We start from the raw sequence: 25443 nt of genomic DNA, 5'->3' as shown, positions 1-25443 counted from the left end.
ACCAAATAGTTTAAAGCTGAGCTGATTCCAGTGCCCCGTGAGGAAGAAGGTCAGTCCCACTTCAGGGAAAGCCTTGTCGGGATGGACCACAGAGCTCTTTAAGGCCGCATGAAAGGTTCTATCCACATGAGAATGACCATGTGGGACTGCCTGAGACTCCCAGAGATCCTATTTGTGCTTCTGTCCCGCTATTATTGAATTTCTGGAGCTGGAGAGAGGCAACAGACAAAGGAAATTGAAAAACAGTACAAGGATGCAGTAGAAGAACATTTTCACATTGCATGGCTGAGCATTAATGGCTGGGTAATAATGATAATAAATACAGACCAGAGATGTGAAGGAAACAGAGGTTGAGTGGTTGCATTCCAGCAAATCATCACAGCACCAGAGAGGCACACAGGGAGCTGGAAAACAAAGGCAGACCCTCAGTAGACACCAGAATGGGGGACTCATCTGTTTAATTACTTTGAAAGCCAGACATAGCAATACCAGCCACAGCAGGCTCCTCAAAACTACGTAATAAAAATATATACTGCTATTTGGTACTGAAAAGTAGAGGGAATATGTAGCTTACATTTGATATTAAAAGACATCCTTTAAAAATTACTTCCGGAGCCTGTGCTCCACAGTGGAAGAGACCACAACAGTGAGAAGCCCGCGTACTGCAAAAAAAAAAAAAAAAAAAAAAATTACTTATCCAGGTTACGTAGAGAAGAGTAATCTCAGAAGCACAAAACATATAGGTCACCAGGACTCTTATAGTGACACGTGTCACTGAATTGATAAAGAATAGAATTTTATTAAAGAGCAAGGGAAAGCTGCTTTTTGCTCATATTCTGTTTTATAGATTCTTTCCTGGGCATCTCCTAATTTAGTTAAAAATATGAGCCTCTGAGCAATAATTAGGTGTCACCAAACTAGTCTTCCACTCATAATTTTAACTTATCCTTACGGATAATGTGACAAGAGTCACTTGTGGGATTGACTGAGCTTCACCAAAATCAATATATACATCAAGCTCATAAACTGCATACTAGTTTTAAAACAGACAGAACATAAAACATTCACACTCGGTGATTTCCTTTGCCTGCATAGCAGACATTTCATCCTGTCTCTTGTTTAGATGATTATTATTTGAGCAGATAGGACCATTTCCCATCTGTGATTGTTATTCTTTGCTCAAAGCAGCCAGTAGCTTTTCATAGAAGTATCTTTCCTTTCTTTCTAAACCCCTGGGTATTTTTGCAAATTTGATTCTTTTTTGCATTTTCCTAAGTTTGCCTCAAGTTTGAAATTCCAAAGTACTTTTCTTTGAAAAACAAAAAAAAGACTTTATCTTTTTAGAGCAGTTTTGGGTTCACAGCAAAATTGAGGGGAAGGACCAGAGATTTCCCATATGCCCGCAGCCCCACACGTGCACAGCCTCTTCCATTAACAACACCCCTCTACCAGAGTGGTGCATTTGTTACAATTGGTAAACCTATATTGACACATCATAATCACCCAAAGTCCATAGTTTACATTCTGGGGGTTTGGACAAACGTGTGGTATCCTACAGAAAAGTTTCACTGCCCTAAAGATCCTCTATGTTCCACGTGTTCATCCTTCCTTTCCCCCTCCCACTTCCCCTGCTGCCCCCAAGCCCTGGTGACCACTGATCTTTTTACTGTCTTCATAGTTTTGCCTTTTCCAGAATGTCATATAGCTGGAATCATACAGCATGTATCTAGTCTTTACAGATTATCTTCTTTCACTTAGTAATATGCATTTAAGATTCTCCCATGTCTTTACATGGCTTGATAGCTCATTTCTTTTTAGCAGTGAATAATATTCCATTATCTGGATATACCACTGTTTATCTATTTGCTTACTAAAGGACATCTTGGTGGCTTCCATATTTTGTCAGTTATGAACATAGAACTCCTATGAATATCCATGTGCAGCTTTGTGTGTGAACATAAGTTTTCAACTCCTTTGGGTAAATACTGAGGAGAGAGCGATTGCTGGATTTACAGTAAGAGTGTGCTTAGCTTTAAGAAACCACCAAGCTGTCTTCCAAAGTGGCTGCACCATTTTGCATTCCCACCCGCAATGAATGAGAATTCTTCTTGCTCCACATCCTCGCCAGGGTTTTGTATTGTCAGTGTCAAAGCACTTGTAATTATCAAAATTAAAAAAAAAGAAAGGTCGGGCTTCCCTGGTGGCGCAGTGGTTGAGAGTCCGCCTGCCGATGCAGGGGACGCAGGTTCGTGCCCCGGTCCGGGAAGATCCCACATGCCGCGGAGTGGCTGGGCCCGTGAGCCATGGCCACTGAGCCTGCACGTCCGGAGCCTGTGCTCCGCAACGGGAGAGGCCACAGCAGTGAGAGGCCCGCGTATCACAAAAAAAAAAAAAAAGAAAGAAAAAAAAAGAAAGGTGATCTTTTTCTCATACAATTAAAAAATTGAGATATAATTTATATAACATAAAATTCATCCTTCTAAAGTGTACAGTTCAGTGGTTTTTAGTATGTTCACAAGTTGTGATACCATCACCACTAATTCCAGAACATGTTCATCGTTCCAAAAAGAAACCCCACACCCATTAGCAATCACTCTCTACTCCTCCCTCCCCTCAGCCAAAGTAGGGGAAATTTAAGAACCATTCTATTTTGGTTTTGTCATGTGTATGTTTGTTATGTATCCACATAAGTGATGTATTATACTTAAGTGGTAACTGTACGAGCATTGATTTTAGTTAGTGGCTTTTCTTGGTAGAGCAGTAGACAGAACATAACAGGTTACTTTCCTTCAAAGTCAATCATGTGGAGTTGCTTTCCTTTCACAGTAGAAGTACAGAAAAACCTGCTGTCCTCCCACCTCCAGGAAAAGGTTCTGTCATTCTCTCTTACAGAAGAGCTTGTGGCCCCATTTGAGCCCCCGCCTTTGTAAATACTGGAGTTCAGTGTATAATAGTTGGAAGTTATTATTTCCTCATTCTCACTTTTCCCATTTCTAGCCCAGTGCCTGTGCTCAGAGGTGATACACGCTGCATAAGGATTTAATTGCTGCTGTGAACCTCAATTGGTTAAAAAGAATTCTAGCTTTCAAAACCATTTCAAATATTCCCTGCTGAGTGACTGAGGTTTGTTTGCTGTTTTAAGCCTCCCCTTAATCTACAAACACATTTTTCTGTATCTTTTTCTGCCAACAGAGAGGTTCAGGCAGACCTGTTTACCTTTTGAAGGAAAAGCTTCATCAGCTTTCTCCTCATTCCCCTAGGAGGGCTGAGGAAGGTCAGGAACAGAAGAGAAAACTGGGCTGGCAGGATGCGAAGGAGAGGATGCCAGAATGATAGTGAAAGACCGAGTCAGGGAGCCTGAGAAAGAGCGGGAACCTCCTCTGTGTTCTTGCGTCTATTAATCTGAAACCATAGCTTCTTTTTTTTTTTTTTTTTTTATCACCACTGCCTTTCAAGTGCTTTTTCCAAGACATCCAAGTTGAGCTTGTTTATAAGCATGTTCGAATCCAAAGATATTGAGAAGCCAGAGCCTGAAAACAAGGGATTTGTCCTCTTTCTTTCTCATGCTGAGTGGCCTCCCCAGGAAGCTAAGAGGGCAGACAGCAGCATTACTGGGACTGTACCCAGCGTCTGTGCCAGAGAGCGAGAGGTTTCTCTTGCAAGAACCCTGCTGCACAGGCCCACTGCGGTCAGGGTCCAAGATGATTTCTCTAGATGGTCATGCTGTGCCGCCACCGCCACCGGCCTCATTCAGTGATAATGACAGTGGGGAATGCAGTCTTATTCTTTCAGAAAGAGAAGGGGAAATCTTTCATTTTGATATATTCTTCCTAAAATGTTTGGAATATGTTTGATTTGAGAGCAATGTGAATATATTCCCTGCATATTCAGGCAGGGAGATCTTTAGCAGGAATGAAGTTTAACTCCATAGTGTACTGATCAAGACCAGACCAAGACTGGGGTTAAGCCAATAATTCGGTCACCTTTAAAATGGAAAATCATTACATTAGATCCCACCTTCCTTTAGGTGGCAGGTTACTGACTGTCTAATCTTACTTGAATAGTCTCCTTAGTGGGGTGGAGATGGTGTCTCATCTTACCCCACCCCAAATGACTTATTAAAGTATTTCTTCTAGGTATATCACTTAGGAATCATTTGGACTGCAAGTAGCAATAACAACAGCAACAGAGATTACAGTAGTTTTTAAAAATAGGAGTTTATTTTTCTCACATTTCTGGAAGTCCAGAGAATAGGCAGCATCTGATGTTATTTCTGAGACTCAGTAAGATCAAAGCTGATCACTACAATTTTCATGGCTTTTTTCTCATAGTTGCAAGATGGCTGCTGAGGCACCAGTCATCTTGTCTACATTCCAGTAAGGGAGAGGTAGGAAGAGAAAGGGGTAGCACCTATATGAGGAAAAAAAAAAGATTACACTGAAACCATGGAGAGGGATTTTTCTTATGTGACTTGGCCAGAATTGTGTCAGATGATCGCTTCTGGCCTAAGGGAGTTGGAGAAACAAGGCTTGGGAATGGGGTTGGATCAGAGACGAGTTCTGATAAATGCAGTTTTATTTATCTCATTATATTCCTAGTAAATTTTAGTGCTGCTGTGATATTTTACCACCCGTTTTAGCCTGACCCTAAACCTAGCCATAGGCATGCCAACAAATTAGTTAAATTATAGTAATAGCACGTGGGATTACTGCGTGCCATGCATTTTACATATATTTACTCAGTTAATCCTCATAATAACCCAGGGCATGTATGTGATTAATATTCCCATTTTACAGATTAGGAAATGGAGGCCCAAGGGTTCAATTCCTTTCTCAAGGTTGTGGATCTAGGAAGGGTCAGAGCCCACATTCAAATCTGGACCAGCTGTCTTCAGAGTTTTTCTCTAAATCACGATACTATATTCCTTCCCTGGTATAAAAATGTGTAGAGCTATACACAGATACGCAAATACCTGAGGAGACGTTTGAAATTTAGAAGGATTACTGTAGGGAAAGCATTTGGAAAGAATTGAAAACGTGTGAATTCATATCCTGGCTTCACTGTCCCTAGTCATTCATTCAGCAAATATTTCTGAGTTCCTGCTATTGGCCAGATACTGTGTAAATAAGACAGACACGGTTCCTCTATATTCTAGTGGAGAAAATAGTTCCCCAAAATGAAGTAGGTGAATAGATAAAGTGCATGTTGTTGATGAGTGAGAAGAAGGAAATGCAGAAAGCTGAGATGGTGGGTAATTGGAGAAATGCTATGTTAGGGTGGCTGGGAAAAGATCCCCTGAGGAGGCGACATTTACATTAGGAGCTGAATGATGAGAAGCATCTTGCCATGGAAATAGACAGAATGTTCCAGGCAGAGAAAAATGGTAAGAGAAAGGGAAGGAAGAGCTTGACTTTTTAGAGAAACCGAGAAAAGATTAGCAGGCCTGGTGCTAATGCTAGGGGAGAGTGATATAAGGTGAGACTGGATAAGACATTTGAGGACAGAACATGCTGGGCTATGATGTCATAGAAAAGAATATGCATTTTATTGTAATTGTGGTGGGAAGTTAATGTGTCTTCACTTTACTCTCTGTAACTGTTTCCCTTACTGTATACTGAGATGTATAATACTTGCTTTGACTACTTCAGGAGGTTAAGATAAGAATCAAAGGATGGAATGTGTATGATAGTAAATTGTTTCATGTGAAATTCTTTATAAAATAAGAAATAATAAAGGCCACAGAGTATTTCTTAGCAAGAAGTATGTCTTTTTGAAATATTCTGTGGAATATACTCAGAACAATTGAACTTGTGGTTAGAGCAAGCAATTCATTAGTAGATGCAGCATTTTAAAAATATCTGATGTGTGTACAGTGTTCTGTGGGAGTTCCATTTCCAGTTAGAACACAGACTAGGTTGCGGCCGACTATCTTTCTCACTGTTGCAACTAGAGAAGAGACGATGCATGTAAAATCATATGTTTTGAAGCTGTTTATAATGGAGAGCTGTGGACACAAAGAAGTCTAAAGGAACTCAGTTCCAGGGAGGGAAGAGCTCTTCCTAGGTGGGCAGAGCCCAGCAGTCACGTCAGTGTGTGTCTCTCCCTGAGTCTGTGTACTGCTGGGCAGAAGATCACACCTCCCTCGGCAGAAGGACTCTATGGGGAGAGAAGACACCCATGGGGCTGTCTGCACTGGCGCAAAAGGTTGGAATCTGTCAAAGCCCCAAATGCAGAGCTAGTTCTCCAAGTCTGACAACTCTCCCCCTTGGGATTTTGCTGAGAGCCCAGCAACACAGGAGGCTCGCGGCTAGGCTCTAAAGTAGAGAGCAATTCCTGTAGTCCTGTGGTGTTTATCCAAAAGCCTGTTGAGGGAGGGACCTGTAATACACACAGGACAGATCAACCCCCTCAAAGCATTTGGAATCAGAGGTAACCTAAAACTGATTAAAGTTGCAACACCTCAGCTCCTTAAATGGGTTGAAGTGATCTGTACCTCATTTCAACTACCAGACAGAAAGCTTACCCTTCTTGGGGAAATTACTATTTACTCCAGTTTTCTAGAGTTCTTTTAAAAACAAAGTCAACAAAAAATTGTTTGTAAAAGAAAAGGAAAATATGATCCATAAACAATTGACTGTTTTTTTTTAATCAATACTAGCAGATGCACTGACAGCACAGATGTTGGCATTAAGAGACAAGAACTTTTAAATAACAATAATAAGTATGTTAAAAAGAAGACAGATAAAAGGGATAAAAGATGAATAATGTCAACAGAGAGATAGAATCTTTAAAAAGAACTAATAGGACATTCTTGATATGAAAAAACATGGTATCAGAATTGAAGCATTCATTGGATGGTCTTAACTAGCACTGGGCACATAGAAGAAAAGAAAAGTGAACCTGAAGACAGGGTAGTAGAAATTCCCTAAACTGAAGTACAAGGGGTGAGGGTTGGAGGGGAAACAAACATATCATGAAGGACATTTGGGACAATATCAAATGGTTGTGTTATTGGAGTTCCAGAAGAAGAGGAGAGAGAGAGTTGGACAGAAAAAATACTTGAAGAGAAAATGGGTGACTACCCTAAAGTTGATGAAATACATCTACCCACAGATTCAAGAAGCTCAGTAAACCTTAAGTAGAATAAATACAAATAAAACAATCTAGGCATTTTATAATTAAGCTTCTAAAAACAAAAGATAAAGGGAAAAAATCTATTAAAAGCAGTTAGAGAGGAGGAACATTATATTTAGAAGCATGTCAGTAAGAGTTATAATTGACTTTTCATCAGAATCAAGGATACAGAAGACAATGGAATGCCATCTTTAAAAGGATTATAAAAACAACAATAAATCTGCCAGCCTAGAGTCCTATGCCCAGGAAATATATTCATCAAAGATGAAGGTGAATTAAAGACATATTCAGAAAGAAATATGAGGGGATTTGTTGCCAGCAGATCCATAGTACAAGAAATCCTAAAGAAAAAGAGGAAATACCAAAGGAGGTTCTCAAAACCGATTAGAATGATCTGTTATGGATACATGGACATGCAGGAATGATGAAGAGCCCCAGAAAGGATAAACATAAAAGACGACTTATTTAATTTTTAAAAAGGTTATTGACTTTCTAAAAGAAACAAAAATAATAACCATTGTGGGGTGTAAACATGTGAAGAAGCAACATGTATGACAATAGTAATATAATAAGGGGTGGAGGGAGAATTAAACTCCTTATACGTTATTTGCATTGTTCTGAAGTTGTAGCATCTCCAGTAATCATTAAAATATAATATAAGGTATTTCTAAAAACATTATGGAGGGGAAAATGGAATAGTAAAATCTTAAAAAAAATTTTTTTTATTAATGCCACTTTGAATTTATGGTAATTATCATCCACTTAAATCTAATTTTAAACCTAATGGTGTTTTGGGACTTCCCTGGAGGTCCAGTGGTTAGGACTCCGTGCCTCCACTGCAGGGGGCCTGGGTTCAATCCCTGGTCTTGGGAACTAAGATCCTGCATGCCGCATGGTGTGGCTAAAAAAACCCCACAAACCTAATGGTGTTTTCCCAACAAAAGTTGCTATATAATGCTGTGTAACAGTTGCATTCTGTTTTTCATGTAGAGTTTTCCTGGTATTGTTTTGGAATAAAAAATGACAAACAGCTGATGAAGCTGAAGCTCTGTTTATCCTAATATGGTGAGGTTTGAAGCTGTGAGGCTCATCAAAGTGGTGGATGAGCCCAAGCATCACAATTACGTAATACTTTAATACTGGAAGGTCATGGTCCCTACTCTACCCTGGGGTGAAGGGGGAAATATTTGGATCCCTAACTAAAAAAGTGAGAACTCTTCCAAATGTGCTTATCCCAAAAATGCTGTTTGACTTATTTGCCAAAAAAAATAGTTGACCATTGCAATTAAAGGATTCTTTGGGTGGATTGTCTCAGATGAAACCAGTGTGTTGCGCAGATGTTCGTGACCTGTATTTCACCTCCAATCCTCCTGCTCCCAGCAGAAGTTTATGAAGATCTCTTCTCTGAGATTCTACCAGTATTCCCTTTGCATGAGTAAGAAACTGGGCTGTAACTAAAAGAATCATTATTAGCCCTAAATATATATGCTCCTCATCTTCTAAGATTCACTTAATATTTCCCAAATTTCTCACTTTTTCAAACATTTTCAGTGCTTAAGTATATCTGCATGTTTTCTTAATTTCTAAGAGAAATGGTGCTGTTCCATGCAGCCATTGAGGTGTTATCTCTGTACTGGCATGGAAAAGATACCTATGACATGTTTTTGAGTGGGGAAAGCAAAGCAGCTTATAGAACAATATGATATGATACAGATGGGAAGAAACCTTCAGCTTCCGCTTTATAAATTGTGTATTACTTAAACTTTTATGCTTATAATATACTGCCTTATAATTTTTAAACACTTAGTCCATGTCTTCTGTTAAGACTGTTAATTTTTTACAAGTCATATTCATTTTCAAAGAATAACCTAAAAAAAGAAACTGGAACTAGAGAAAGTTTTGGGCATCTATATACTTTTTCCTGAATATGATACACGGAGGGCAGTAGGCTGTGTGAGCAGTGGTAATTGATTACAGTTTCACAGAAATAGATGTTTATATACTATAATTCTATGAATTCATTAGTGGCTTTCAAAAGAGAAAAGGCTGAAGAGCCTAAAAATAATAAAGGGAGCAGTAACTGCCTTCATAACCTGTGTTGATTTCCTGTGTATTTCAACCACTAGAATGTGTCTGTCTTGTCAAACTGTGAAGAATTTAGTGAAGAACTCTTATCACCCAATTATCAAAGCGACATAAAATTTTTATCACACAGCAAAGAATAAAAAAAATAAAAGTGGATATCTAATATTTTCCTGAAATGCTCTGAGTTTTAAAAATAAGTTGGCTAACTCACTGCAAAACTAGAACTACTTACAGTCTGGTACAGTCTCAGGATCAATGATCAAATTCTAGAAATTTATACTAAAGGTGATTGAGAAATCTAGGATTCCTAGAGGTATAGACCATATGAGCACATGGAATTTTTTTCTTATTCCCCTTTCTTTTTGTACTCTCACGCATATCAGTGTGCTTTACATATGCTCTAGGACACGGCTAAGTTTGGTAGTAATCCACTGCTGCTCTGAATGTCAAAATTGAATTGTCCTAAGCAAGTCAGAATGCCACGGTTGGACATTACTATGTCATTGCTCTTTCCATCTGGATTTCTTGTTTTGGATAAAACAGCTCTGACCACACATTGATTAAGTAGTCTCAACTTTTTGGTTCAATTCCACCTGGACCCAAGGAGAAGAAACCAAGTGTGGAGGAGTTCTTTGACAGGAGTTGCGTACACACTCCAACTGGAAAATTAAAAAGAAAAAAAAATCATGTAAGAATAAGAGCAGAAGATCATACTGCATAGAGTAATTCAGTCATCCTTCCTGGTAGAGGACTGAAGTGTTGTATGTAATCAAACATTCTGTTCCTAAGAAGTGTAATATTTGTGAATCATATATCATAGAGTCAAACATTTAAAAATTTTTCCAGCTTTATTGAGATAGAATTGACATATAACATGGGGTAAATTTAAGGAGTACGACCTGAAGATTTGATATATGTATATATTGCTAAATGATTACCACAATAAGGTTAGTTAACACATCCACCACCTCACATAAAATATTTTATTTTTATGTAAATCTCCAAACTCTCTCAGAATTCCAGCATTTTGGCATCTGTCTCCCCTACTGTGTCTCTTGTTTTTTAGACTAACATCTGTTGGATGTTTTTATGTCCTAAATGCTTTACACATGCTAACTCACTTAGTCCTCACAGCAATCCCACGAGGAAAGCACCCCATGGAGCTGCTCTGTGCCTTGTTCAGCTGTTGTCTGCTAGGCTAGCAGTGGTCCTGCTGGGTGGTGATGCCTGGAGCTTCCCTGCCCCCCTAAGCATTTGGGCCTTTCCCCTGGTGGTGATCTGGTTCTCCCTGAACTGAGTCAGTGCCCCACTTCCCCATCCTAATACAGAGTTTTTCCGTTTAATGTCATGGATTATTTCCTCTCGTTAGCTCATTTTCTCAACAGCCAACTTTTAAAAAATGTATCTTTAAATTTTAAAATATTTGTTTTTAAATTCTGGTAAAATGTGCAATGTAAAATTGACCATATTAACCCCTTTAAGCCTACAGCTCAGTGGCATGAAGCACATTCACACTGTGCAACTGTCTCCACCCTCCAGCTCCAGAACTTGTTCATCTTGTAAAACTGAAACTCTCTACCTGTTAAACGATAACTCGCCATGCCTCCTTCCCTGCAGACCCTTACAACCACCATTCTACTTCCTGTCTCTAGGCGTTTGACTACTTTAGGTCCCTCATATAAGTGGAATCATACATATAGCATTTGTTTTTCTGTGACTGGCTTATTTCACTTAGCCTGATGTCCTCAAGGTTCATCCATGTTGTAGCATGTGTCAGAATTTCCTTTCTTTTTAAGGCTCAATAATATTTCGTTGTATGAATAGACCACATTTTGCTTATCCATTGGTCTGTCAGTGGACGTTTAAGTTGCTTCTGCCTTGTGGCTATTGTGAATCACTATTATGAACATGGATGTACATGAATCTCTTCAAGACTCTGCTTTCAGTTCTTTTATATGTATAGTCAGTGGAATTGCTGGATATCACAGTAGTTCTGCTAGATTTTTTGATGGACTGCCATGCTGTTTTCCACAGAGGCTGTACCATTTTACACTTCCACCAACAATGAACAAGGGTTCCAGTTTCTCTACATCATCGCCAATGCTTATTTTGTTTAATAGTACCCACCCCACTGGATGTGAGCAGCCAGCTTTTTTCACTCTTCTCTGACATCACCTTAGATACTTTACAGGGACTAACTTTTACTATATATGTTTTGACTAATATGAACAACTTCCCATTTTATGAATGTGTGAAAGGTATAAAAAGTAGTTTTGTGGTAATTCCCACATGGCCACAAAGTCATTATGAATTATAGAGAATGAAAAGGACGGGGCCACCGCTGACTGGAGGTTATTCCCTCAAGCCCCTCTCTATCACACTAACTCCATCTCTCCATTGATATCACACCTAAATTTAATTTTGTGATTTGTAACCTGAGACACTGATTTTCATTAACAGATACTATTCTTTTCTCAGAAAATCCATTTCTCGCTGCCGAAGAATTAGCAGGATGCTCTCCAATGAATCCTTACAATCCCCGGCATTCAGCCGCTCCAACTCTCAAGCCTCCATAGACAGTGCCTCCATGGAGGATTTCTGGCGGGAAATAGAAAGTATCAAAGAGAACAGCCTGGGAGTTCAGGAAGAGCAGACGCCAGCTGAGGCCAAGCCCCTGGATGGTGAGATGCTAGATTGGTCTTCCCCTGTGCTGTCTTTCTTTGTATGCTCTCTTATTCTGTTGGCAGGTAGAAATCATTCCACTAGTAGTTTAACAAGTGAATCAGTAGAATTTGGCAAATCAGCTGCCTGCTCCCACTGATTTATATCTGCTGGTCTGGCTCAGGGTGGCTTCTGTGTAAGGTGACATGACCTGAAGGAGGGCTGTCAACACAATCCAGATTGATCCTTTACGTATCACCACTTAGGGATGCTCTACCCGTCTGTTGACTTGATTCATAATCATCTAGCAGATTGAGTATTCTCATTTTGATGGCTCTTATATTTGTATACTTGACCATTAATTACCAAAAGAGAGAGACAGACAGAAAAAAAATTTACCAACATAATTCTGGATTAAAAATATTTAACTATGAAGCATGTACTAGCATTAATGTATTTAGAGAACGGATAATCTAGTACTTCACCAAATAAAAGCCACGTCAGATATGTCAATTATACTAGTTTCCAGTGAAATTAAACAAGAAGGTTGAGGACCCAAAAAGTATAATTGTCCGTAATTGTCAAAAAGTACAAAATTACTCACCTGAGATTAAAAGCATAGGTTATCTTCTCCAGGTACTACCTATCGACAAGTAAATGCATAAGAAAGACTGAAGGTAGTTTAGCAAGTATCTAAGAATGTTTTCATTAGCCAGTGATTAACCTCAAGACAACTATCAAGATAAACTGAAACTTTAAAAAACTTTTTTGTTCTTTATTCCCTTTCTACAAGCCTATCCTTCTTAGATCTGAAAAACAATAGTTCAGATATACCACAATTAGTATATTTCACTTAGCATTAGAAATAAAAAGTCCCACCACAGATTTAATGAAAATCCATTCAAGGGAACTGTCCTGCATCAGAGAAGGGTATTTTTATTCCTTTTCCTTACATACTTACATTTTGTCTTTTCAGATCCAGAAAGACACATAAAGGAAAATACCTCTTATTCTCCACTTCTTTTTTCTTACTAGCTAGCTAGCTATCTATATTAAAAATCATGAGTTCATACTGATAAACTCCAATTCCAATCCAACACCACAAAGTTTGTTGTTGTCTTCCATTTTTCTGTATTTATATCCCCCTTCTCCAATAATGAGAAACCTGGTTCTTACTTTCCTCAATGTATTGTTTCATTTGCTCAAGCCTAGAGTATACAGAAAACATTCTCAGGCTTGCTAACATAAACTTCTACAAAAAACATACCTACTAACTGGAGTTTAAAATTTATTTGACTGATATTATTTTCCTCGAAGCATATGCCTAGATCTTAAGTGTGCAATTCAGTGACGTTTGACAAATACTAACCCTGTAACCTCACACAAATCGACATAACATTTCAGTCAACTCAGAATTTCCTGATGGTTTTTCCCAATCTCATCATCCCCGTGACTTGCTGTCCCTAGCCAGAGACAACCAAGGTTCTGATGTTTTTGCAGCATATAGTTTTGGGTTTGGCTTCTTTCACTGAACACATAATATTTTTGCGATTCATTTGGTGTATTACTATTTCATTGCTTTTTATTATGGGATAGTTTGTATTAGTTTCCTAGCGCTGCTGTAACAAAGTACCACAGAACTAGGTGGCTTAAAACAACAGAAATCTGTTCTCTTGTGGTTCTGGAGACTAGAAGTCCAAAATCAAGGGGTCAGCAGGGCCCTCCTCTCCCTGAAGATGGTAGGGAAGAATCTGTTCCATGTCTTTCTCTTAGCTTCTGGTGTTGCCAGCAATCCTAGCTGTTCCTTGGCTTGTAGACAACACATGCCATTCTCTGCCTCTGTAGTCACGTAGCCTACTCCCTGTGTTGTTGTCTGTGTCTCACCTCCTCTTCTTATAAGGACACTAGCTGTATCGGATCAAGGGCCCTCTCTACTCCAGTATGACCTCACCTCAACTTAAATCCTAATTATACCTGCCAAGACCCTGTTTCCAAATAAGGTTACATCCACCTGTATTGGTGGTTAGAACTTCAGTGTATCTTTTTGGGGACCCAATTCAACCCATGACAGCAGTATTCTGTTGTATGAATATGCCATAATTTGTCTATACATTTAACTGTTAATGGTTGTTTGCAGTTTTGGCTGTTATGAATAAGGCTGCTGTGAACAATGCCATAATTTGTCTATACATTTAACTGTTAATGGTTGCTTGCAGTTTTGGCCATTATGAATAAGACTGCTGTGAACAATCTTGTAGAAGTCTTTCGGTGGAGATATATTTTTATTTCTCTTGGATATATGTATTTTTCATAGAATATGTGTAATTACATAAGAAACTGCCAGCATTTTTCCAAAGTAGTTGTACCACTTCACACTCCTCCCAGCAGTATCTGACAGACAAGTCTAGCTGCTTCACATCCTTGCAACATTTGATGTTTTAAGACTTATTAACATGAACGATTCTAGGGATGTGTGGAGGTATCTCATTGTGTAATTATATTTCACCGATGACTAATGATGTCAAACGCTTTTTCCTGTGCTTATTGTCCATTCATATATCTTGCTTTGTGAAATCTTTTGACTATTTCTTTTAATTGGGTGTCTCTCTCTTGTTCTCTCACCTCTCTCATTTTTTAATTGTTTGCAACTGGTATGCAGTACAATTGATTTTTGTACTTGACCTTATATTTCATTACCTTTCTAAATTCACTTACCAGTAGTTGTCTACTACTAGATTTCTTAGAATTTTCTACATAAACAAAGAGATCATTTGTGAATAGAGACAGTCTTACTTTTTCCTTTGTGACTTCACTCCATCCCACAAATTTTGATATTTCATATTTTCATTATTATTCAGTTTAAAATGTTTTCTCATTTTCTTGTAAAGCATGTGGGAAGGCTTTTGTTCATGTACCAGTGATAGAATAACATAAGCAGAGTCCAACACCTCTGGACTGATGATTTGATCATGTACTTGCAAACCAGCCAATTCTGCTCTTTAAAAGAAACCTTATTCAGGTAATGCCTGTTTAGCCTAGTTCCCAGAACGTTGTAGTGTGTACAGTGGATTTTCTGTTACATGATGTTGTTATTCTGAATTCTGTAGTATCTCCGCACATCTAATTTATAATAGCGATTGATCTTCATCATGATGAATTTTAAGTTTTTTAGCTGCCTTCTGAGAAAAGGAAAGATTACCTAATGTTCAAAATAAGGAGAAAACTAAGAGAACGAATATCTATTGAACACATACTCTGTTCTAGATTTTTGCCATCTGTCACAAATTCATTGATAAAATAATCCTCATAGCCACCTAATACTTTGGTAATTATTACCTCCATTTTGCCAAGAGGACACGAGATCTAGAGATACTTAAAACTCTCCAAAGGCATTCAGTTAGTAAATGGTGGTTGGGATTTGAACCTGAATTTGTGTGATGAAAAAATTCTTTTGTGTGCCATTAAACCACTTTTCTTCTGTCATGGTTTTAGTTTAGATATTAATATTTTATCATTTTTTGAAATTGGCTGTTCAGATATGGCTTATATTTAGCTCTCTGGTAAGGAAAATTACCTTCCCAAATCTGCCAAATAACCTTACTCTACTAGAAGATACTTTAAAAATTTGACTTACTTAAAAAAATACAATACAGACCTTTTATTCATTCCTATAGGCCGTTCCCACAATTACTATGGGAAAAAGAATGGTCTTTTAACTTTTTTTGAGGTTTAATTTACATACAATATTATATTAGTTTCAGGTATAAACATAATGATTAGATATTTGAATACATTGTGAAATAGTCACCAAAATAAGTGTAGTTAATATCCATTGTCACACATAGTTACAAAATGTTTTTTCTTGTGGTAAGAACTTTGAAGATCCTACTCTCTTAACAATTTTCAAATATGCAATAGAGCATTATCAACTATAGTTACCATGCTATACATGATATCCCCATGACTTATTTATTTTCTTTTATAACTGGAAGTTTGTACCTTTTGACCACCTTTACCCATTTCGCCCACCCTCCACTCCTGGCCTCAGGTAAGCACCAATCCGTTCCCTATATTTATGAGCTTGGACTTTTTGCTTGGTTTTGTTTTTAAACTCCACATATAATGAGATCATATGGTGTTTGGTGTTTTTCTTTCTCTGTCTGACTTATTTCATTTGGCATAATGTCCTCAAGGTCCAGGATGGTCTTTAATATATTGTCTAGTGATTATTTCTTACTCGCTGATGTGTACAGACTTACAGATATACATGGCTTCCAATCTCAGAATATTCTAACCTTCTCTTGGAAACTTCATCTTACAGAAGGAGAACTTGAAGCAGAGTGGTTGCAAGATGTAGGTTTATCAACCCTGATCTCGGGTGATGAAGAGGAGGATGGTAAAGCCTTGCTCTCTACTTTGACTCGAACCCAAGCAGCTGCAGTGAAGAAGAGATACAATACTTACACTCAAACCATGAGAAAAAAGAACAAGCAATCCGTCAGGGATGTCAGAGACATCTTTGGAGTCAGCGAATCTCCTGTAAGTAGTGAGCAGGGCTCAAAAGGTTTGGTTTGATTGAGGGGAGGGAAGGGGAATGTGGAAAAATTATCAGAAAAGGTCAGTCATCCTCTAGCTTTAAGAGAAAGGTAAAGCAGACAGCAAACTGAAAAATTTGCAAATTTGAAACTTAAGTGATTATTTCTTATTCACCATACAGCAGTCTCCCTGCACACAAAATTTATTCCCTTCTTTTGAAGTTGATCACTTCTTCGGTAATGGAGCAAGTCTTTGTGGATGGGATACACGGAGCCTTTACTTAAACCTCAGCACTGAATGGAAACTCTGTGGACAGGCAAAGGAGTCCCAGAGAAGTGGGCCCAAGTATTATGAGCAAGTCTGTGTAGTTTGTTTTACTTGGGGGTGGGATGGGAGAGTGGTTAGGGTACCCTTTATGCTCAAAGAAATTAAAATGGTGAAAAGTGAAAGATACAGCATTAATCAAATGGGCCAGAGAATGATTCAAAAAACCATAAGGGAAGCATCACATGTTTTCTGAGAAATGGCTGGTTGAAATTCCAGCGTACCCTTGGCTATTCCACGGCCGCAGTTTTACTTCTGAGGCTGAGTCATGTCCTCCTATTTCTGTGGTTGTTTTACTGGTAGCTCTGCTTTTCAGTTCACTCATTCATCCATTTATTGCATCATTGCAGTGTTGCATTGAAATAATTGCATCATTGATGCAACAGATAATTACTGGATACATTCTCTGTGCAATTCTTATATCAGGTTCTATGCAGATAGGATTCTTGGAACTTTGGGGTAATTCATATATAGGAAAAGGGGAACTTGATATTCTGCTGCAATCACAGGTAAAGTTGCCTGGGGCAAGTTGGTTAATCACTTTGATTTAGGTTTCTCATCTGTTTAATTGTAATTATCAATAGTGACATAAATTAAAACTTCAAGGATATTGGGTAGCTGGCATAACTGAAGACAGTTTCTAATTTGAGTTAGTTAAGGTTGTCTGTAAGTCAAATCTTCTCTTAGATACATTAATCACAGTGGGGTGTTGCCAGGGCAGCTCACATATACAAAGTTAAGCTTTGTATTTGTGTTTACAATGTCCTAGGAGAGCGCTGTCCTTTAGAACTTTCTACAGCGATGGAAATGATTATTTCTGTGCTGTCCAATATGGTAGCCCCCATCACATGTGGCATTAGCACTTGAAACGTAGCTAGTGTAAGTAAGGAACTAAAATTTTAATTGTATTTAATTGTAATTGATTTGAATCTAAAATGTCACATGTGGCTTGTAGCCAGTATAATGAACACAGTTCTAGAATCCTCTGCTGTATATAATGATATAGTCAAGGTAAGCCATTTTGAGTTCTACGCTGTTTGAACTTTCAGCTTAGTTGAAACCTGGGTCTTCTTGGAAGGTGAGATTGTCTCAAGCTGTAACTGAGTAAAGGTGATGCCCACAGCTTGAGGCAAGGGCTCCAGCCACATGAGTCCTGGACAAGATGCCTATCAAAGAAAAGGTTTACCCTGCAGGTTTAAATTCCCTGGGTCATTTTCCAGTTATCTCCCAGATCATCTTGAGAGAATCCTAAGAACTTGGCCTACATGCATCCTTTCCCCATTTCTGTTTCCAGCTACTTCAGACTAAGATTTTTCCTCTTCCCTAGCAAACTGCAAAATATGGGTCTATAGCTTCTCCTGAATCCTCCAGTTACTCAAGAAAATGCATAACTAGACTCTCTAGGTTTCCCAAAACGTTCACTATAGTCACATAGAAGCAGTGCTCCTCCCATTTCTTTCACTTGGACCCCGAAGGGAATCGTAAGGTGGGCACTTACGCATTAGGGCTTAAGTATAAAATGAAATGAAGAGTCTTACTTTTCCATAACATGTAAGCGCAATAAACTGTTTGGTGTTTAACTCCAGCAAAGGCAGAGAGAGGGCCGCATTCTTGGTGGGTAAGGGGAGTAGCCCCGGGGGCTCTTCCTCCTGTCTGCCTTCCTCTTCTCCCACATACCCCCCAGCCTTGCTGCGGAAGCCCCAGTTCTAGAGAGAATAGGGAATGAGGCAGGGGGAGTGGTCACAGGTAAAAGAATGACCATATATTCCAGGGAGTAGAGGTCTTGTGCTGTCTTGAGAAGTGGGGCATCTGGAAGTCAGGGAAAGCCTGGCATTGTATTATGCTGCTTAAAAATTCACATTGTTCTTTGTCAAAAATGTAAAAAGCCATATAAAGCCAGCCTTTTAAAAATACGGTATATTTACAATGTGTAAGTCCTAATAAACATTTCCACAAGATTGTTTTTTCCTAAAAAATTCAGCATCTGCTTCTGCAGGTAAATAGACTTGAAGGTTCTTAGAAATATACCTAAACTCTTTTAAGTTTCCTATTTGGATTTGACATCATGAATACCAATTCCTCTCTCCTTCTTTTTCTCTTCCCTGCTCTCCCTTCCTTATTCTCTCCTATTCTTTATTTCTGTCTTTGTCATCGTTTACCTACATTAATAGAACAATTACATAAAGTTTTCATTCCATTTTTGTAATGAAGTTTTAACATTACAAGTTGCATAAGGTAGTTTTCCATTAGTCTTAGAATTATGAATCTGACCCACTATACTCACCAAATGAAGATATAAATACTTTAAAAAATAGATATGTAGATTATCCTAGTTTTTTTCTTAATTTTTTGCAGATAGAATCCCAGGTTCAAAATCATTTTTCTTCAGAATTTTGAAAATATTTGTCCGTTATCTTCTCTCATGCACCATTGCTGTGGGGAAGCACAATATCTACATCAACTTCATTCCTTTATATACAAATGTGGAAGCTTTGTGAATTTCATTTTTATTGTTGGAACCTTGAAATTTTAGCAGTTTTACTTTTTAAAAAAATTCATCCTGGTCACTACCAAGTGAGCTCTTTCATTCTTCAGCTTGTTCATTCTGCATATTTTCTTCTAACGTTTAAAACAAGTATTTATTCCCTTCATTTTCTCACTGTCTCCTTCTGGATATTAGATGATTGTTGTTAGATGATTGTTGTTAGATGATTGTTTCATTGTTTGGATTGAATCTCAATATCTCTTAAATGTCCTATTTTCCAAGCTTTGTTTGTGTGTATGTTTGCTTTACATTCTTGGCTGTCCCTTCAACTTCATCTTTTATATCATTAATTTGGCCTTGGTTGTATTAACACTTTTACCTTTCATTAATTTTTAAAACTTTAATAGTCCTCTTATGAACTTACTGAAGCCCCTCCTTTCCCCTAATTTTTCCTTTATTTTGTGATCTGTTCTTGTTTCTCAGCCGCAGTAGCCTCTCAGCACTCTGAAGGTAGTAAATTAAACCTTAAATTCCAAGGTTCTCTTTTTTTCCTTGAATTATCTCTTTCCTTCAGGGTCATCTGTTTATTTTTGGCATCATTACATTGCTATTGTTCAATTAACTTTAATCTCTGGATATTGATTTATATTCATTAATGGAGAACTAGATTGACTGATTGATTAGTATAGGTAGTGGTCATATATTTCTTATGCAGTTATGTAGACCCGTTTTCTCCCAAAAACTCTCCCCCAGAACAGGAGTCTGGGCCTGTGTGAGTGGTGAAGTGTGTCAATGTCAACTGTCACACTTCACTTTAAGAAATAAATATGGTATCAATGCCAAAATAACAAGATCCTGCAGAATCATAATTTGTTTCCTTTTCAGGCAAACCCAACTTTCCTTTTTATACTCCTGTCTATATCCTTTTAGAAAGCCCTAATAAAGTGCAATTCAACATTCTTTCTATCCGGGACTACTGCACCCATACTAGGACAGCCACTACCACTCCCAAGGCAGGTGGTCACTCTGTCACCAAGGGGACACTTGGGTTTTATCCTGGAATTACATTTAGCTGCTGCTTGCTGTTCTTCTAAACAGCTGTTGCCTTCTGAATTGGGCGATGCCTTCCTGCTGTTTTTATTTTCATTCTGGATATGTGCTTTTTCTGCTTTTTTTCAGCATTTACCTTCCACACGTTTTTCTCTTATACCTTTTTTCAGGCTGAAGTTTTTCTCTACCCTTATCAAACCGCTTTTGCTTGCTGTTTATCTTCCAGGAGCATCCAACAATTTCTGTTCTGCTAATGGAAATGTTTAGTGGTTTCTAGATCTACTGTTTGAGAAAGGTATCTCTTTGACATTTTGAGCGATTTGCAGGGGGAGGAGAATGTGGTATGTGCATTGTGATATCTTGATCCAATTTTCCTATGCTGATTTTTCAGTACTATTTGTTCCTTTCAAAAAATGTGTTTTTTTCCTTATTATAAAAGTAATACATCGTCTTTAATGGAAATTTAGAAAATATGGACAAGCGAGGTAAAAAATTACTTCTATGGGCCCAAATAAAATTTTATGATTTAATTAAATATCCAATGAATATAATTTTCAGTGAAATTCTAACCATAAAAGAATAGAATATTTAACCCTTGTTTTGGTAGAGCTTTTATACAGTAAATCACAGATATTAAATCACCCTTTGGATACATAATACAAGGTCTACAATCCATTTCATCATGAGCAGAAGTTCAGTGCTCAGACAGATTTTTTCTAATATTCAGAAGATGTGAATCAATTATTACCTTCAGTAACACATTTAATTGAGCAAAATAGTCAATCTAATATATTTCCAACTTCATAACTGATAAACAGTTAAAGGTGGGACTAACTCATAATTAACTGTATAAATATAAGCACACAGTCCTTAAAAAAATGTTACATCACACATATACATTTGACTGCATGGTACATAAAACCCAAGAAATCATGAGTTATACAAATACGAATTTGCTTTTTCTCTCTTTCAGAGGAAACTGATCTTTGCTCTAGCATAGACCCAGCTTCCTTCCATCTGTCTATTTTGTCTTTCACATGTGGCCTTCATTCTTTTGCTTGCCAAGGGGGCTGGGCCACTCCTGCCACCATGCCCATGTTCCTGGTGGTTCCTGGAGCTTTTACCAACTGACTCTATCTCTCTGACTTAGGTTTCCCAGAAATCTTACTTGGTAGAATTCCAGTTACCTCTCATTGCCTAGAAATGTTATACAATCATCCTTAGCTGCAAGAGAGCCTGGGAAATTGATATTTTTTCATTGTACACAAAAGTTCCTGAAAAAAAAAATCAGGATCCTATTAAGGAAGACAGGTAACTGGGTTTGGGGCAGGCGGTTGACAGGATCTTCCACACGTACCAGTGTCTGTCACTGGGCCTGGTGTGTGGTGAGCTCCCAGGACTGGCTGCTAAGTGGCCAAATGCAGTGATCAGTGCATAGGCAGTCATATCTGTGGGTGTCTCAACAAGTCTGTATGAATGTGCACATCGTATGTGTAACACGTGATTAAATGCAGTTACCCTTGGGAGAACATGCCTGAATAAAAATGCACTTTCATTTTTCTCAATAGCCAGATGATTTTTGTTGTATCCCAGCTCCTCTTTTGGATGTGAACCCAGATGAAGAAGGGATGCCAGCAGTTCCCTGCAGAAATGGTCAACTGGTAAGACAGAGCAAGGGGGTCAGGAGAAGTGGTTACTTCAAGGCAGCCTGGAAAGTTAAAAAAAAAAAAAAAAGCCTACTTACCTTGGAACAATGAAGAAAAAAAGGGACTCAGACTCAGGAATGAATAATTAAATAGTTAAATCCGCAAATACTATGGGGCCTACTTGTACCTACAATAACAAAAACAATCACAGCTGCAGCTGCAGCCACAGCCAGAAGTCAGTACATGTGGGAGGTCATCAGCTAAACTATTGTTCTCTTTGCTGAGTGCATAGTGGAAAATTTTATGCTACCTTCTATAAATCTTTCCAAATTAATTTAATTGTCACTGTAAGAAATATTTTGACATTTAAATTACTTTCTAAATGTAAATATATTGTGGGACGCAGCACTATAGCATCTTGAACCTGTAACAATAAGTGGAAAAAGTGCACAGTCTTGCACAGGAGGTAAACACGTTTTATTTAGAGCCCACCTCACCCAGTTTAGTACAAAGTTTCAAAGAGTGATGATCTGAGTTCCAAACTGTCAGTGAAGCTATTTCAGTGAAAGAGATGAATCTCATGCTGTGATCTGTACCTCCTGGCATGAGGCCTGGGTCCTCTTACTGAAGTGGTGACCCTTCACCCTGAGAAGGACATGGGTTCCTGACATCTTCCTCCACCTGGACTCATGGCAGCAGAAAATTTACAGTAAGAGACCTTCCTCTATCATGCTTGTATGTGTTTCCTTCTCTTTAGCTCTTTATTTTCTTTCCTAGCAGAGGAAGAGGGATTCTTTGTTGTTCTAAGAGTAACCCCTGTACCATTCTTGATCTGATGAAGATGATGATGATGATGATGATGATGACAGTTTACCTTCATCTTGCATATATTTTATGTGGGGCACTCTGTCCACATCTTCCAATTGTCTCGATACAGGCTAGCCCCTGGTACCTTCCAAAATTCTGCTCAAGGGTTTGGATGTGGCCAGTTTGTGTTCTGGCTGCTCTTCTGTTGCCTGAGGGTAGGTCAAGGTCTGGAGGTGGAGGGTGGTCAGCTGGGGCTGTGAGCAATCCTGTTTTCAGATTTTTGTCTCTAATTTTTTTTCTAATTTCATTGCATTTCTCATAAGAGTGTGAACTCTGTCTAGCCGGAGGTCTTTACATTTTCTGTTGAGTTGGAAGATTTTTCCCTCGGTTCAGGGAGTCTTCTGTACCATCCTTCCGGCCAGGACACTTGATCCAGGCATTTGTTCCTCTCTGCCCGCCCTCTCCCCTTCACAGCAGCCACTACCTCTTCTCTCAGCTAGAGGAGGGGCAAGTCAGAGTAGACATGGGGTGTTTTCAAAGAATGATTTCTATGAGCTTTTCACCCCACCTGCCTCTACCTACTGCTTTGATTGCTTCCTCTTCACCCTGGGGTTATAAGGACGGCTCAGCACATGACCCCTGACACTGGAAAGATGAGACCACAGCAATTTATCACATGTTCTCACAGCCCAGGGAGGGAGGACACCGCACACCATACAGAGCCACATGTGGGGTGCACTTGGGAACAGAGTGGACAACCAGGCTTCGTAGTATCAAGAGGGGGAGTGCCCCCCTGGTTCTCACAGAGGATGGATTGGCTTGTTTGAATAATTCCATGGGTGGACAGGGAACTGAAACCCACTACTCAGGGATAAGCAAGAACTGTGTCTGGCCCCCTGGGTAAGGAGTGTTGTCTTACTAGGGGACCTTATCTGAGGGAGCAAAGTGGGAAGGGAACTTGGGCTTAGACCACTTACGGCCCTCCCGCTTTTACCAGATGTCAAGACAACGTGTAAGAGTGAGTCTTATTTTAGATCTTTTTGCCTCAGTGACACTCTACGTCCAGCCATGGACTCTCATGATGAGTCTATGCTTATTTTGTTTCTTTTCTCTTTTATCACTATCCCTTTTATTTCAATTCTTTGATGGTCTTGTCATCTTTTAAAGGTTAAAGGCAAGTGTGGTGATGAACACATGAAGAAATCTCCCACTGAGGTGGATGAGAACGATTAAGTTTTATTCCAGCCACATCCCTGAACTACTCACCAGTTTATAGAATGAGAAAACAGTACTGCTCTTTATCCCTGGAGGGCTAACCCGCCAGAGTGACCACAGAGAATAGTAGAAATACTAATTTCCATAATCACATATATTACAAACTGTTACATCTTCTTAGCAGATTGCATCTTTTATCCTTTGAGCAAACCTGGCAAGAAATATCTCTGGATACTAAATTTTAATAACTAAAAAGCTTAAATCCTAAACTGGTTAGTATCAGTATGCTAGGCTGTTGATCATTTTCTTTCAGAAATTTGTAAATATTAATCTCTTTGCTTTTCACATAGTGTTAATATTGAGAAGTCTGATGCCTCTCTAAATCATTCCTTTATTTGCATCCTGCTCTCATTTTTATATTTCTGGAAGCTTTTAGGTTTATCTTTGTTGTTAGAGACCTGAACTGCCATCAGGATATGAAATCTTTTTTTTTCTTTTATCATGATCCAGCACTCAGCTTTTTGTTTCTGAAACATGTTTCCTTTCAGTTCTGAACATTCTTTTCCCATTATTTCTTTTACTTCATTATCTCCATTTTCGCTCTTCTTCTTTTCACTTCTTACATTAAACTCACACAGCTCTAAGTTGTCTCTTATATTTCCCATGTCTTTTTTTTCCATTTGTTCTGTATGCTAGCAGATTTTGTCTACATCATTTTGTGGAAACCTAATTCTAATTTTTGTTATGAGTGGTTATAATTGGGTCCCTGTTGATTTTTAAATTCAGCGATCATACTGTTAATTCATAAGAACTCCTCCTTTTTTCACTGATTACCCTGTATTGTTATAGTTAGTCCTGATTTATGATTGCAATAGTCTCTCAGATCTCTCTGAAATTATTAAATCATTATAAGCCTTTTTCTCTTCCCTCAATTATCTCTTTCTCCCAGAATGTATATCACTATACTTTGTTTTCAAAATGTTGATTTTCTCCACAGCTGACTTTTTTATAATGTTGATTTTTCTCCAGTGGCTGATGATCCTTAGTGATGGTCTGGGTTGACTAGTTAACGACTTTTAGGATATGTCATTGCTGTATGATTTCTCTGCTATTGTATAGGTATTTTCCCAAAGGGCTCTTTATTGAGTAAGAGGGCTGACTTTGGGTCCTGTGTAAGCAGTAAGGTATGTGAGCAGTCTGTGAATAGACATTATTTTAACAGCACACATGGGTGAGTCCGTGCATGTGTGCATGCGTAGACACACGTACATACACACGTACACACACAAATACACGCATGCACATACCTTCAGTGCCAAAGGGAGAGTGGCAAATGACATCATTCCCAGACAAAACTCATGTTCTCCTTTTATTCTCCCATCCATGTCTTTCATGAAGGTCCAGAGTGACCTGATGTTGAGGTCTGTTTTGGTCCCAACCCTGGGCATCTTCCCAAGGCAGGTAGTTCACTTCATTCAGAGTGCTTTCCTTGGGTCCATA

General features: G+C 38.6%; 1 protein-coding gene across 1 annotated transcript in view; it reads left to right on the top strand.

The window, feature by feature from the left end:
• Positions 1–25443, top strand: part of ARHGAP28 (Rho GTPase activating protein 28) — a gene marked incomplete at its 3' end in the record, with an annotated part of 146383 nt that overhangs the window by 68059 nt on the left and 52881 nt on the right. Inside the window, exons 2-4 of the mRNA XM_079717205.1 lie at positions 11698–11900; positions 16202–16419; positions 21844–21936. Coding sequence (XP_079573331.1) covers positions 11698–11900; positions 16202–16419; positions 21844–21936 — 514 coding nt within the window. The remainder of the gene's footprint in view (positions 1–11697; positions 11901–16201; positions 16420–21843; positions 21937–25443) is intronic.

The sequence above is a fragment of the Hyperoodon ampullatus genome, assembly GCF_949752795.1.
Source record: "Hyperoodon ampullatus genome assembly, chromosome: 13".
Taxonomy (NCBI): Eukaryota; Metazoa; Chordata; class Mammalia; order Artiodactyla; family Ziphiidae; genus Hyperoodon; species Hyperoodon ampullatus.
Note: the sequence above shows the minus strand (reverse complement) of the source record. Positions and strands in the feature narration are given on the sequence as shown.